The 15,355-nt window shown below is 42.3% G+C and overlaps 1 protein-coding gene across 3 annotated transcripts; it reads right to left on the bottom strand.

Annotated features, from left to right (window-relative positions):
* Positions 1–10,443: 10,443 nt before the first annotated feature.
* On the bottom strand, positions 10,444–15,003 carry GJB2 (gap junction protein beta 2). 3 transcript variants are annotated; one of them, XM_038418059.2, is made up of 2 exons: positions 14,898–15,003; positions 10,444–11,514 (listed from the first exon to the last, which is right to left on the bottom strand). In XM_038418059.2, the coding sequence occupies exon 2, from the start codon at positions 11,490–11,492 to the stop codon at positions 10,815–10,817; it is 678 nt and encodes a 225-aa protein (XP_038273987.1). In that variant the 5' UTR covers positions 11,493–11,514; positions 14,898–15,003; the 3' UTR covers positions 10,444–10,814. The 3 variants fall into 3 exon arrangements, with proteins under 3 accessions (XP_038273987.1, XP_043360202.1, XP_043360203.1); XM_043504267.1 differs by lacking the exon at positions 14,898–15,003 and adding an exon at positions 13,620–14,312; XM_043504268.1 differs by lacking the exon at positions 14,898–15,003 and adding an exon at positions 12,546–12,623.
* Between the last annotated feature and the right edge of the window lie 352 nt (positions 15,004–15,355).

Here is a 15,355-nt window from a genome sequence, read left to right on the forward strand (position 1 = left end):
TCCCACGAGTCGCCTCTCAGGGCTTAAAAAAGCCAAAACAGGACATAGGGTCACCCTACATCTGGTAGAAGGATTACACATGTATGTGACTCAGGAGTTAGGTTAGGCATGAGAGTAGGCAGAGCACTTTTAATAACTGCACAAGCACTCAGCTCAGACTGAGTCTGCGCAGGCTTCTGGAAACATTTAGTTTACACAGGGCATGCTCAGAGTCTTAATGCATCCATTAACATAGTCAGTCACATACTAACACTAGCTGATCATATTAGCATGGTCACTCCAATACTGGTGATTGTAACCGACAGGTATAGATATTTGCTAGGTGAGGCACAGATATAAGTTAAGGAAATAATGCAATGAGCCTACAAGCCTCAATGCCTGTAAGACAACAGTTTAGCTAAACTAATAAGGCATAAGATTCAAAAAGCCTTCACATAAGTAGCAAACCAAGAGTAACCCTAGATCACAAGATGTCACAAGATGGAATGCTGTAATGACCAAACTGCTCCAGTTAATCACAAGATACTAATTTATACCAGCTTGGTATATTTTTAGTTAGGGACATCAGCAGATGTCTGACCACATGAATGCCATGGTAACTAATTGACATATATGCTAATAAGCTTGAGGTAAAAGGATTAATAACCTATAAGAGAAGGGCATCCCCACACTAACAGGGTGAGGAACTACAAATAAGGAGACAGGCTGAAACCCCTACTAAATATGCATTAGGCACAGTGGCATCACCATAATACATTATAAAAATTGTATCCCAGCCTGCGTGCATTGGGAGGGAGAGATTAGCCCTTGGGAGAAGCCAGGATGACGGTGAGGGGGAAGATGATAACTGACACTTCAGGTTGTTTTGCAAGGGATGTGTATATGGATGTGCAACTCATTTTATGTTGTTTCTACCTGTCTTGCTGGATTGGAGTGTTTGTGAATTTGCCAACTGTATTAATAAAACTATTATAAATACAGTGTGATTTTCTAAGTGAGAGTGTTGTAACCATGCTCATCGGGGCTCCCAACTGAACAGTAATTTTGATAACACTGGGCCCGAACTTGGGATAAGAACCTGCCAAATTTCAGGGGGCTAACTGGGGAAAGTAAATTAGTACTATAATCAATATGCAATCAATAGATCAGGCAACATGATATAATACCTGTTCTTACACTATATAATTAATTGTACCCTTCAGAAAAATATTCCTTGTTTCCTCAAAAGTGTTTTGTAATTCTTCCTTGTGTTAACAACTCTTTGATTTATATATTTACTAGGGCTGTCAAGTGATTAAAAAAATTAATTGTGATTTATTGCTCTATTAAACAATAATAGAATACAATTTATTTAAATATTTTGGGATGTTTTCTACATTTTCAAATATATTGATTTCAATTAGAACACAGAATACAAAGTGTACAGTGCTCACTTTATATTTATTTTTTATTACAAATATTTGCACTGTAAAAAAGAAACAAAAGAAATAGTATTTTTCAATTCATCTAATACAAGTACCGTAGTGCAATCTCTTTATCATGAAAATTGAACTTACAAATGTAGAGTTATGTACAAAAAATAACTGCACTCAAATTAAAGCAATGTAAAACTTTAGAGCCTACAAATTCACGCAGTCCTACTTCTTATTCAGTCAATCGCTCAGACAAACAAGTTTGTTTACATTTGCAGGAGATAATGCGGCCACTTCTTGTTTACAATGTCACCTGAAAATGAGAACAGGCGTTCGCATGGCACTTTTGTAGCCGGCGTTGCAAGATATTTATGTGCCAGATGCACTGAAGATTCATATGTCCCTTCATGCTTCACCCACCATTCCAGAGGACATGCATCCATGCTGATGACGGGTTCTGCTTGATAATGATCCAAAGCAGTGTGGACCGATGCATGTTCATTTTCATCATCTGAGTCAGATGCCACCAAGGTTGATTTTCTTTTTTGGTGGTTCAGGTTCTGTAGTTTCCACATCAGACTGTTGCTCTTTTAAGACTTCTGAAAACATGTTCTACACCTTGTCCCCCTCAGATTTTGGAAGGCACTTCAGATACTTAAACCTTGGGTTGAGTGATGTAGCTACTTTTAGAAATTTCACATTGATACCTTTTATTTTTTATCAAATCTTCAGTAAAAGTGTTCTTAAAATGAACAACGTGTGCTGGGCTATCATCCAAGATTGCCAATACAGGAAATATATGGCAGAATGCAGGTAAAACAGTCAGTCACAAATTCAGTTAATGCATTTTTTTTAATGAGCATCATTGGCATGGAAGCATGTCCTCTGGAATGGTGGCCAAAGCATGAAGGGGCATACAAATGTTTAGCATACCTGGCACATAAATACCTAGCAATGCCCTGGTGCCATGCGAACACCTGTTCTCATTTTCAGGTGACATTGTAAATAAGAAGTGGGCAGCATTATCTCCTGTAAATGTAAACAAACTTGTTTGTCTTATTGATTTACTGAACAAGAAGTAGGACTGAGTGGACTTGTAGGCTCTGAAGTTTTTCATTTTGTTTTTGAGTGCAGTTATTTATGTAACAAAAAAAAATCTACATTTGTAAGTTGCACTTTCACGATAAAGAGATTGCACTACAGTACTTGTATGAGGAGAATTGAAAAATATTATTTCTTTTGCTTATCATTTTTACAGTGCAAATATTTGTAATAAAAATAATATAAAGTGAGCACTAAACACTTCGTATTCTATGTTGTAAATTGAAATCAAATATTCGAAAATGTAGAAAAACATCCAAAAATATTTAATACATTTCAATTGGTATTCTATTGTTTAACAGTGCGATTAAAACTGTGATTAATTGCAATTAATTTTTTTTAATCGTGGTTGATTTTTTTGTGTGTGACATGATTTATTCTTGACAAATCCATGAAGACTGTTACTTATCATCTATGTGCTTACAAATTGATTGTTTTATTATTTGCTCCATTATCTCTCTCCATACCAAAATTAAGTTGACTGGTCTATAGTTTCTGGGTTGTCTTTATTTTCCTTTTTATAGCTAGGCACTATATTAGCCCTTTTCCAGTCTTCTGGGATCTCTCCCATCCTCCATGAGTTTTCAAAGATAATTGATAAGGGCTCAGAGATCTCTTCAGCCAGTTCCTTAGGTATTCTAGGATGGCCTTGACAACTTGAAGACATCTAACTTGTCTAAACCCAGGGCTACGACCTAACCTTTTGTGTAGACAGTGTTATGTTGATGGGAGAGCTGCTCCCATTGACATAGCTTCTGCCACTTGGGGAGATGGATTAACTATGCTGACGGGAGAAAATCTCTCGTTGGCATAGGAGTATCTCCATAAAGCGCTATAGCGGCACAGCTGCGCTGCTGTCACGTGGCACGTGAAGACAAGCCCTAAGGCTACATCTACACTACAACCTATGTCAGCTAAACTTGTCACCCAGAGTGTGAATATTCCACCCCCTGAGAGACATAAGTTACACCAACATAAGCGCTTGTGTGCACAGCGCTATATCAGTAGGAGAGCTTTTCCCATTGGCATAGACCATCTTCACCACATGCGCTACAGCGGCACAGCTGTATTGGTACAGCCATGCCGCTGCAGCGCTGTACATATAGACATAATATGTAAGTAATTCCTAACTTGTTTTTTCCTTATTTTAGCTTCAGATCTACCCCATTTGCACTGATAATCACTATGTTTGTCATCTGATCATTGCTACCTTGCTGGTGAAAACTGAAACAAAGAAGACATTTAACACTTCAGCCATTCTGTTATTGTCTTTCCTCCTCATTGAGTAATGGGCCTACTCTGGTCTTGGTCTTCCTCTTACTTCTAGTTTATTTGTAAAATGTTTTCTTGTTATCCCCTATGCCCCTAGCTAGTTTAATCTTATTTTGTGTCTTGGCCTTTCTAATTTGTCCTTACAAGCTTGTGGTGGTTTTTTAAAAATTTTATATTAATCCTTAGTAATTTGACCTACTTTCCATTTTTTGTATGACTCTCTTTTTTAAGTCATTGAAGATCTCCTGGTTAAACCAGGGTGGTCTCTTGCCATACTTCCTATCTTTCCTATGTACTGGGATAGTTTGTTCTTGTGCCCTTAATAATGTTTCTTTAAAAAACTGCCAACTCGCCTGACCACTTTTTTCACTTAAATTTGCTTCCCATGGGATCTTACCTACCAATTCTCTGAGTTTGCTGAAGTCTGCCTTCTCAAAGTCCATTGTCCTGATTCTTCTGTTTTCCCTCCTGCTGTTCATGAACTCTTATCATTTCATGATCACTTTCACCCAAGCTGCCCTCCACCTTCAAATTCTCAACCAGTTCCTTCCTATTTGTCAGACTCAAATCTAGGACAGCCTCTCTCCTAGTTGTTTTCTCTACCTTCTGAAATAAAAAGTTGTCTCTGGCGCATTCCAAGGACTTGCTAGATAATCTGTTCCCTGCTGTATTATTTTCCCAGTGGATGTCTAGGTAGTTGAAGTTCCCCATCACCACCCAGTCCTGTGCTTTGAATGATTTTGTTAGTTGTTTAAAAAAAGCCTCATCCACCTCTTCTTCCTGGTTAGGTGGCCTGTAGTGGACCCCGACCATGATATCACCGTTGGGTTTTTTCACACCTTTTATTCTTACCCAGAAACTTTCAACAGGTCTCCCTCCCATGTCTATCTTGACTTAGCACAAGTGTATACATCTTTGATATATAAGGCAAAACCTGCTTCCTCTTTTCCCTGCTTGTTCTTCCTGAACAAGCTGTACCCTTCTATACCAATATTCCAGTCAAATTATTTCACAAAATCTCTGCGATGCCAATTATGTAATAATTGTGATTAATTAGTTGTATTTCTAGTTATTCTGTTTATTCCCCATATTTCTTGTATTAGTATATAGACATCTAAGATGTTCATTTTCTGGTACCTGGGAAGTAAGTCCCTTCTTGCAGCTGCTCAAACAGCCTGGAGTTCCTAAAGATGCGAGCATCATGCACCTTTCCCGGCCATCCCACGTTGATGTCGGTGAAACGTCCCTTGTGATCCACCAGTGCTTGCAGCACCATTGAGAAGTATCCCTTGTGGTTTACGTACTGGTTGGCAAGGTGGTCCAGTGCCAAGATAGGGATATGCTTTCCGTCTATCACCCCACCATAGTTTTTGCAGCAAAGCCATCCATTATGACCTGCACATTTCCCAGAGTCACTGCCCTTGATAGCAGAATGTCAGTGATTGCATTGGCTACTTGGATCACAGCAGTTCCCACAGTAGATTTGCCCACTCCAAACTGAGTCCTGACTGAGCAGTAGCAGTCAGGCGTTGCAAGCTTCCGCAGGGCAATTGCCACTCACTTCGCAACTGTCAGGGCAGCTCTCATCTTGATATTCCTGCGCTTCAGGGCAGGGGAAAGCAACTCACAGAGTTCCAGGAAAGTGGCCTTATGCATGCAAAAGTTTCGCAGCCACTGTGAATCATCCCATACCCACAAGATTATGTGGTCCCACCAGTCTGTGCTTGTTTGCCAGGCCTAGAATCGGCATTCCACTGTATCAACCAACCCCATTGCCACCATGATGTCCCAATTGCCACATCCCATGCTTTCAGGAAGGTCTGTGTCCATATCCTTCTTACAATCATCCTCATGCTGCCGTCTCTTATCCAGATTCTGCACATTCTCCAGGATAATGCATGAGGTGTTTACAATGCTCACAACAGCAGCGGTGAACTGAGCGGGCTCCATGCTTGCTGTGCTATGGCGTCTGCACGGGTAACCCAGGAAAAAAGGCATGAAATGATTGTCTGCAGTTGCTTTCACGGAGGGAGGAAGGGAGGGAAGACTGACAACATGTACCCCAAACCACCCACGACAATGTTTTTGCCCCATAAGACATTGGGAGCTTAACCCAGAATTCCAATGGGCAGCGGAGACTGTGGGAACTGTGGGATAGCTTCCCACAGTGCACCACTCCGTGAGTCAATACTAGCCACGGTATTGAGGATGCACTCCGCCGACTTAATGCACTTAGTGGGGACATACACAATCGACTGTATAAAATCGATTTCTAAAAATCAACTTCTATAAAATTGACCTAATTTCGTACTGTAGACATACCCTTAGAAAGCCAGGCTGGAGAGACCATCCCGTGTAAGAGGTGCCTACTGTAGAATCTCTCAGGAAGCAGGTGGGAGAGCTACAGGAGAAGGTAGCTAGGCTGAGGAGCATCTGTACACACAAAGAACTCATTGAAAATATGCATATGGAGACCTCCTAGGATGGGGAGCAATCAGCTGGAGGGGACAGCAATTGCACCACCAGCTCTTTTACAGGGAGGAAGCTCTTTCACAGGCTGCTGGTTATTCCTGGCAGCAGGCAGTGCTCTACCTCTGCTTGCTATCCATAGTCCAAAATACCAAAGCCTGATTGTTGTGGGATTTGTTTAGTTAAGTCAAGTCCTTACTCATACATTACTTGGGCAAAACTCTACTTGGCTTTAATAGATTAAGAAGTGAGTAAACGCTCTGTATGGACTTCAAGATTTTGGCATTTAGAAGAAGAAATACTGCAAAATATTGTGGCAAAGATCAAATATCATTGCACTATATAGTTCCTCAAGTTGCTTTGTCCAAGAAACCCTGTAATAATGGGTTTATGACTGTAGCTGAAGCATGCCAGTTTCTGCTCATTCCATATAATTCAGTGTGAATCTCGTGAGGATGTAGTCTTTCACTAACAAAACAAAACCAAAAAAAGTTGACTTGTGAATTAGAAGAAATTAGTATTTTCCCCTCCTTACTTGGAGTGTTATTGAATGTTTCTTTTAGGATTGTTTATAGCCTTGTTTGTAGTTTTAGTTAGAAGATTTTACGTGAAATTCTGACCCTATCGAATCATAGAAGATTAGGGTTGGAAGAGACGTCAGGAGGTCATCTAGTCCAACCCCCTGTTCAAAGCAGGAATGACCCCAACTAAATCACCCAGCCAAGGCTTTGTCCCCCATTCCGGTGCTTCACCATCCCCCTAGTGAAATAGTTTTTCCCAATATCCAACCTAGACCTCCCCCATTGCAACTTGAGACCATTGCTCCTTGCTCTGTCATCTGCCACCACTGAGAACAGCCTACCTCCATCCTCCTGCGAACCCCCTTCAGGTAATGGCAAAACTCCATTAACTTCAGTGGGGTTAGACTGCACCCCTTGTTTAACTCCTAGCCATCACCATTCCTATACTGCTTGGTCTTGATTCTCCATTATGTTGCACCTTGCATTTTAGATACACTTTGCACTGGTGTAAATGACTACACAAAAGTCAGGGCAATAGAGAATCAACCCCCTTGATGACCATTTCATAGAATCCCTGGGTTGAAAGGGACCTCAGGAGGACTCCCATCTAGTCCAACCCCCTGTCCAAAGCAGGGCCAATCCCCAATTTTTGCCCTAGATCCCAAATGGCCCCCTCAAGGATTGAGCTCACAACCCTGGGTTTAGCAGGCCAATGCTCAAACTACTGAGCTATCCGTCCCCACCATTTCACCAGGATTGCTGCAAATAGCCTTTGAACTCATCTGAAAAGATTTTAGGCAACATGTACAAGAAACAAACATTTCTAATGCACTTGAGGAAAAAACAAGACAATTCCAGTAGAGAATTATATTTTTTATTTGAACAGTATCTCTCTGTAACAAGTTAGGCATCCAATGGGGCCACACAAAAATGGGTTCACAAGGCTTATTTCCCATGGAAATGTCCAAACAACACGTTTCTATACATCAATTCCTTAGCTAAATAAAAATATAAACAAAGAAAATCTTACAGATAAAACCCAACTAGGGTTAGTATCACTAACACTACAATTCAGGATCAGAACCATGCCTGGGCACTCCCCGTTGCTTTTCCAATCCCTCTATTTAACTGCTTCAGGAGCCCTAGTAGCCAAATTGTTAGATGAAAATAATTAACCCGAGATTCTCATCAGTTGTGGACCATCTTCATTTCATCTACTTGCAAATTCCTTTAAATCTGTAGTTTGTCCTGCTAGCATGTCCTAACACAGTCCCCTCACCCAATGCCAGAGCGTAGTAAAACCACCTTTCCACTAAGGAGGTAAACCTTTTATCACCAGTCTTTCCAGCTGTTGCTCTGCTGCTGTAAAGCCTTCGGTAGATGGGACAACCGATTTCTACTGCAGGTTACATACACATCATTCCATTACCAGCTCATAAAGCTGGCACTATAGTACGCCATGTAACTATTTATAAAACTAACTAACCTGTCATGCAAGTTAAAAATGTCTCTATTTACAGTATCTCTTGGCTATTGAAAGTGGTATTAGAGCTTACATTTCCTTCGACAGTAAATTTACTTTTTCACTAGACAGTTGTACACCATAGCATTTTAAGTAACACAGAACCTCAGCCATTACAAATGCTTTAGTTATGGGTTCTGAATGAAGTAAAAATGATAATTGTTACAAAACAAACATAATACTAGAGCTTTGGGAGTGTAGAAACAGTTGGTTCTTTTTGTAGTTGGACATGTAACTGTGCAGGAACCAAGCAAAAGAATGCTACATGCCAAAGCTTTTGTTCACCACAGTTGGATGAAAGATGTTCTCATACAGACAGAGTTTCCCATTTAATTCTTATTTACTTTTCAAGTTTTGCTCACGTTTCTGATAATGCTGCTTTGATTTCTTTTCCTCCCCCCATTAGGTATCAGATTTCTGACTGTACATTTTGACAGTCCACCCAACCTAAGCCTGTAATGAACATACCTGGTTTGGGGCCTGACGTACCAGCTGATACTCAATACATCATTAGCAGTAACTTGTTTGTGTTCCGTTTCCAGTGAGGTGATGCAGGTTAGCAATATTTCCACATGCTACACTGCCTAAATCAGTGCATCTTCATTTCCTCCAACAGCAGTAAATTGGGATGTATTGCAGGAGACAACAGATGTAAGGGGAGAAACCTAGATACTCTACATGCTGCCCCTAAAATATGCCCTCTCTGGGCATACCAAGTTATTGCAGCCCATAACAGGAGTAACTGGCTCTCTACAGTTACTTCTAATGGGTAGGCACTTGGGAGAAGTACTGAAATTGTATTGCTACATGTAATGCTGTAATTCCCTATGTAAATATGTAAACTTTAATGGTTACTGAGAATATTGTAAAGATATAGGGCCAGATGCACTCATTATTCCTCCACTTGGTTACATGCAATTTACATCTTAACAATGGGAACATTAAAAGAAAAAGCAGGTTCCTATAACATATACATCTCTCATGTCAAGACAGTGTTATTTTAGCTCTTAAGGGATCGTCTAACTCCTCCTGTGTACATTGTGAAATGAGGGACGAGTGACTCACACTGTAAGTGCGAGTGTTGAAGAGTCATACACCCTACTGTGGGTTAGTTGAGGATTTGGAGAAGGCTTTACGGTTAAGTGCTACCCAGAATGGATAGAAAGAAGAGAACTGTGTCCGAACACTAGGAAGGTGCGTCCTGCTATGTATTATGCAATAACAGTTGAAGTACAGTAGATGTCCTGAGCAATACAAAATGGAATGATAAAGAAACAATTTTCCTTGTTCTTTCATCAGCACAAATTTTTAAAATAAGCAATTGAAGGAAGGTCAATTATTTGGTAAAAAAATCTTTTTCAAATGTTAGAATTGAACCTACCAAACTGAGGCCCTCAGCACCACCTCTTTCCCTGGAAAAACGTGTTGCAGGGCAAGAGTGGAAGAACAAAGCCTTTGAGCACCCCTGCCTCATGTTTTCTCTAAATTATTATATGGGAAGGCAGTGTTTGCCTTATTCCCTCTCCCAGGGAATGAGCAAGGGATTCCAATTCCACCCCCTACAATGCTAACTTCCATGCGGTTGCCTCCATGGAAGCAATACTGCCATGGCTTGTTTCGCCACTGGCAGAACTGAACAACCCACCCCCTTTGGGAGCAGTTAGAAGGAATCTGCTGAAAAATACAGTACTAGGCTGTGTATGTATGCATACTATATCTATATATTATATAATATATAGATATAGATATATAGACACACACACACACATTCCCTCCATGAATGTGGGGATTGCTTGGAGAGAGAAACAAGGACCCTACCATAGATGCAGTTGCCTCTCTGTCTTCCTCTTTCCCCAGTGCAGCAAGGAGAGTCTCTAAAACTAGAGAATGCCTAAAAATGCCCCAAACCAAATCTCTGTCCTATTCAGACACAAACCCTTCTTAGTAGCTTCATCACTGAAAGTGATTGGTGCAACACATACTATATAGCATTGGCTTGCTAAACCCAGGGTTGTGAGTTCAATCCTTGAGGGGGCCATTTAGGGATCTGGGGCAAAAATTGGGGATTGGTCCTGCTTTGAGCAGGGGGTTGGACTAGATGATCTCCTGAGGTCCCTTCCAACCCTGATATTCTATGATTCTATATGCTAGGAACGTGTGGTTCTCCCCTCTCTGGCCTCTCCCACAGCTAGATGCACACTTTTTATTCCTTTTTAAAATGATTACACTCCACTGGCTTCTTAACACTAGAATCACAGCAGGATTTACTCTTCTACCAGTTGCAAATTTGAAAAGCTACAGCTTGCAGGATCAGGCTCTCCGAGTATTCAGCTAAGGGAGTATTCAGCACACATACATGATCTTTAAAAACTCAGTAAGTTTCATGGGAGGGCTATCAGATTTTTAAAATAAATTACATTTTATGTTTACATTTTATTTTCATTCAGCCTGAAAAACAGCACTGTTTTTCATACCTATCAGGACATTCGGGGAGAAAATATTCTGATGAGTGGGGAGCTATTTAAAAGTTACTGGTTTTCTAGGTGCTTTCATACAAAATTTTATCACCAGATAACACACTTCAGCCACATTTAACAGCATACAGATCCCAGACACAGAAAGCATGAAAATAGTAAACATTGTTTTCTCAGTGGGTCGAGAAACAAAGCAATCCACTGTGTTGGGACAAGGCCACGCGCTACATTTCAGTAAGCGAGGCATTTGGTATCCATCATACATGGCGTAAAACACATACATGAAGACAGCTTCAAAGATGATTCTGAAGAATATGCTGCAGGTGTATGTCCACCACAAGGGGCCCTGAATATGAAACTTTTGTTTATTCAGTTCTTCAATATCCACTTTCTCACCACTTGTGAGCTGCCTTTTCTTCTCATGCCGTCTGTGTGCAACATGCATGGCCACCAGAAGTGCAGGAGTCGAGACAAAGATGAGCTGGAGGGCCCACAGTCTAATGTGAGAGATGGGGAAGAAGTGGTCGTAGCAAACATTTTTGCATCCCGGTTGCAGAGTGTTGCAGACAAAATCACTTTGTTCGTCTCCCCAGACTCTCTCTGCAGCCACCACGAGGATCATAACACGGAAAATGAACAGGACAGTGAGCCAGATCTTCCCAATACTGGTGGAGTGTTTGTTCACACCTCCTAAAATCTTCTGCAATGTTCCCCAGTCCATCTTCTCTTCTGTGTCCTTTGACCTAATATGACAAGAGGAATACACCAAAGGACCAATTATCAAGGGCTAGAAAATCAATACCATAACTTCCGTGAATTGGGAGTTTTCCTGGCACTAGCCCAGCATTGCAGGTAAAGAGACTAATAGACAAATGCAAGTCATTTTAATGTGCACTGCCCCTATTTTAAAAAGATGATGGAATCAAACATTTTATTAGTGCATTAATTATATTGATCTCTGATGGCGCTAACATTTCTAAAGGAGTTGTTGGTTAAGACATAGTTAGGCCAACAAATAAGTGAGCCCTCCTTTCACCTGTGTTCTCTGTTCTTTCTCAGAGCTCTCCATCTCTGTGGGAAAAGTCCATCAGTGGTTTGCTGCTTCCCTCTGAACCCTCCTCCACCCCAGTCAGGGAAAGAAGGCTAGCACTGCAGGACATCCCCCTCTTAGAGCAATTTTTTAAGCTTCTGAAGGGGCCAGAAGGATATGGCTGACCCACCTCCATGTATCACCACTGTCTCCATCCACAGACTGGATACAGACATTATAGGAGGTGGATGCTTATGCTAAACAGTTAATGCTGACATTTGAAATGTAATTAGGCTATGTCTACGCTACCACTTATGTTGGCAAAACTTATGTCGGTCAGGGGTGTGCAGAGCACTATGTGGGCGGGAGAGCTTCACTCACTGACATAGCTACCGCCGCTCATTTAGGTGGTTTTATAATGTCGATGAAGAGCTCTCTCCCGTCAGCACAGAGTGGCTACATGAGCGATCTTACAGCGGGGCAGCTGCATTGATACAGCTGTGCCACTGTAAGTTCACTAGTGTAGATGTGGCCTTAGTTTTCAGAATTAACACCAAAATGAGATAAGTAAGTCCTGGTCTACCCTAGAAAATTTGGTCAGCGTAACTATGTTGCTCAGGGGTGTGAAAAATCCACACCCGAGCGGCGCAGTCAAGCTGACCTAAGCCCCAGTGTAGACAGTGCTAGGTTTATAGAAGAATTCTTCCATTGACTTAGCTACCGCCTCTCAGGGAGGTGGCTTACCTACACCAATGGGAGAATCCCTCCTGTCAATGTAGGTGTGTGTACACTGAAGCGGTGCAGCTGTGGCGCTGTTTCATTAGTGCTGTTTCAGTCTCTCTAAAGCACAGTAAGTGCTACACTACTTCCCATTTGGAAAGTTTTCTTCTCAACCAGTAGAGAAACTTTTTTTTTTTTTAAAAGGAAAACATAATTTCTGCTGATGCTAATATGCCACCTTGAGACATGGATCTTTCACTGAACACAGCTGTTGGAAATTGTTGATGAAGTACTTTGAAACAGCAGATAAAACTCTGGCAGAGCTGGTTCATCATCCATTAGGAATAATGTTCAATTCTGCTGTGTGGGAGACCCAAGCTGGCCATGGATAAAAGCCTGTTGGAAGATGATACACCCTCCACCACGGGAGGAAGGATCATACACTGTGTTTGCCCTGTAACATGCAGCAATTATTGGGCTTCTCTGCCACATGGGAGGTGAATGTCTATCCTAAAGGCCTGTCTACATATGCAAGTCTACTGTACTCAAAGCTCATGTTGTAACACTATACTCCCTGAACATATTCTAACAGGGTTTATTGTAGTCTACACAGGCAAGACCAAGTGGTATGCCAACAGAGAGGACTAGCATGTTATAACAGTAACACAATCTCTTGACATGGCAGATAGGCTTTAAAGCAGAGGGAGATATCAGAGATTTACTGCTGTGATAAGGGAAGGAGAAACTAAATGATAAAGAAGAAAAGGCAGCCCTGAAAAGGTGGTTGAAATTCTTAGCCTCCCTCTATTCTCCCACCACATAAGTTGGTCACATTCTGTATTGCTTTCTGTGATGACCTATTCCCTTGACCATGATCAGATGCTGTATATTTCTGCTATCACATAAAATCTCAGCAATTAAAAAATGATAGTTAAAAAAAACCTGGACTAGTCAGAATTGATTGAAAGTAGGAAAAGAACTGCAAATATTGGATGTGCTATCACACATCTGACTTTAAAATTACCTGAAGAGCACTGTGTAAGTTCTATGTAAACTCAAAAGCTTGTCTCTTTCAGAAAAAGATATTACTTCACCCACCTTGTCTCTTTAAAATTGCCAGTGTGATATCCAATATGAGCTCTGAAGAAGAGCAAATTTGCATTGTGGATATGAATCCACTTATACCTGTAGAGATTTTGGACATGAAGCACTTTTTCCTTCTCTCCTTCCACTATGGGAGCATTTAAATCAGTTGTGGGAACTGACAACATGTACCCTGAATACTCATATTATCACTACGTTCACAGAAATTAGAAAATCCCATTTTTATAGTTAAAATATATAGAGTGATAAAAATCTCAGCACATGTTCTTCATGTGTCTAGTCCGGCTTCTATTTAAATCAATAGCAGACTCTCATTGACTCTTAGAAAAATTCAAGATTGTAAACAATAGGACGGATTAATGCCAGGTAGTTTAATTAAAATATTGACACTAAAAGCAAATTGTCATTAAGCAGCGATGCACAGTAATTTCTTTAAGAGCTCACTCCTTTCACCCTCAAGGAAACCAGGTGTTTCTCCCATACAAGACTTTGCATGTGCAAGCCAGGTAAGGTTTGACCTGTCAGTATTGCTTGAGCTGTCGAAGCACATTTTCCGCTTTACTCGTTAAACTAATGCTCAGCAGTTCAATCCCAGGGCTGCTAACCTCTCTGCACTCAATTCATGATCAAATATTAACAAAAGCGAAGGAGATCAAAATGCACTGGGTTAAATGTAACACTGAAAAAATTCCCTTTTATCCCCGAAGCCTGAACTTTCCCCCCCAATTCAGTCTTCTCTGGTATATCCTGCTGTGGTTACTCTTTTTAAATTAGACGTCCCAGTTTAGTAAAGAGCCTGCAAATCCTGCGTTCTTGCCACCAGGCACCTTCACTGCTCCAGGGCTGGGATATCCACAAAGGAGACCCCAATCAGAAAAAGAAAACTTCCTCTAAATACAGCAAGAGTTTGCCTCAAACCCTCTAATCCCGACTGCTCCTGCACTCGCCCCCCAAACACCTCTTTAATCCAGACTCCTCGAGCAGCCACGCAGCCCCCCCTAATCCGGATTGCTCCTTCAGTAACACGCACACGGCACTCCTCTAATCCGGATTCCTCCAATCCTGCACGGTCACAGACACGCTGCCCTCTAATCTGGATTCCTTGCCCAGTGTGCCCCTCCTGTACACACACAGTATTTCCTCCGCATCCCCCCTCGTGTGCGAGCAGCACACCCCACACATATCAATCCGGATTCCTCTCCTGCGGGCGCAAACACACACGCCGTCACGCTCCCGCTCGACTCCGGATTCCCCGCCGCGAGGGACCCTCACCTGTCTCAGCGGCGCGCGGGGCCGGCGGCGGCGGGCGGCGGCGGCGGCGGGAGATCAGCGCCCCGGGGCGGGCGCCTCAGGTCCCAGCGGTCGCCGTCTCCGAAAGGTTCCTCCCGGCTGCGGCTTTTAACCTCCGCCTCCCCAGAGCGAGCCGGGCTGAGGCGCTGCCCCCACCCCCATCGCCTCCGTCTGGCCTGGCTCCCGCCGCGCCGCCCCCTGTCCCTCTCCCAGCCCCTCCCAAGAGCCGCCCATGGGAAGAGGGCAATTGCCCCCTGCATGGCAGAGTGACCTGTAACACGGCGCCCTCTGCGCCTCCCAGCAGCTTCCCAGCCTCCCCCGCGCCTCCTTTCAGCCCCCTAAAGCAATGGATTTGGGCCAAAATGCCTTCGCCTCTCCCTGTGTGCAAAGACAGGCTTGCAGCCCCCGCAGGCTTTCTTACTGCCAGGATATTAGTACTG

Source organism: Dermochelys coriacea, chromosome 1 (assembly GCF_009764565.3).
Source record: "Dermochelys coriacea isolate rDerCor1 chromosome 1, rDerCor1.pri.v4, whole genome shotgun sequence".
Lineage (NCBI taxonomy): Eukaryota > Metazoa > Chordata > Testudines > Dermochelyidae > Dermochelys > Dermochelys coriacea.

What these genes read in the sequence shown, in the direction of transcription:
- GJB2 (XM_043504267.1), bottom strand. Translation starts at nt 13,792, where the DNA reads ATGTTGTCAGTTCCCACAACTGATTTAAATGCTCCCATAGTGGAAGGA. An exon ending in GGCAATTTTAAAGAGACAAG is followed by an intron (nt 11,515 to 13,619) that starts GTGGGTGAAGTA and finishes TTGTCATATTAG; the next exon opens with GTCAAAGGACACAGAAGAGA.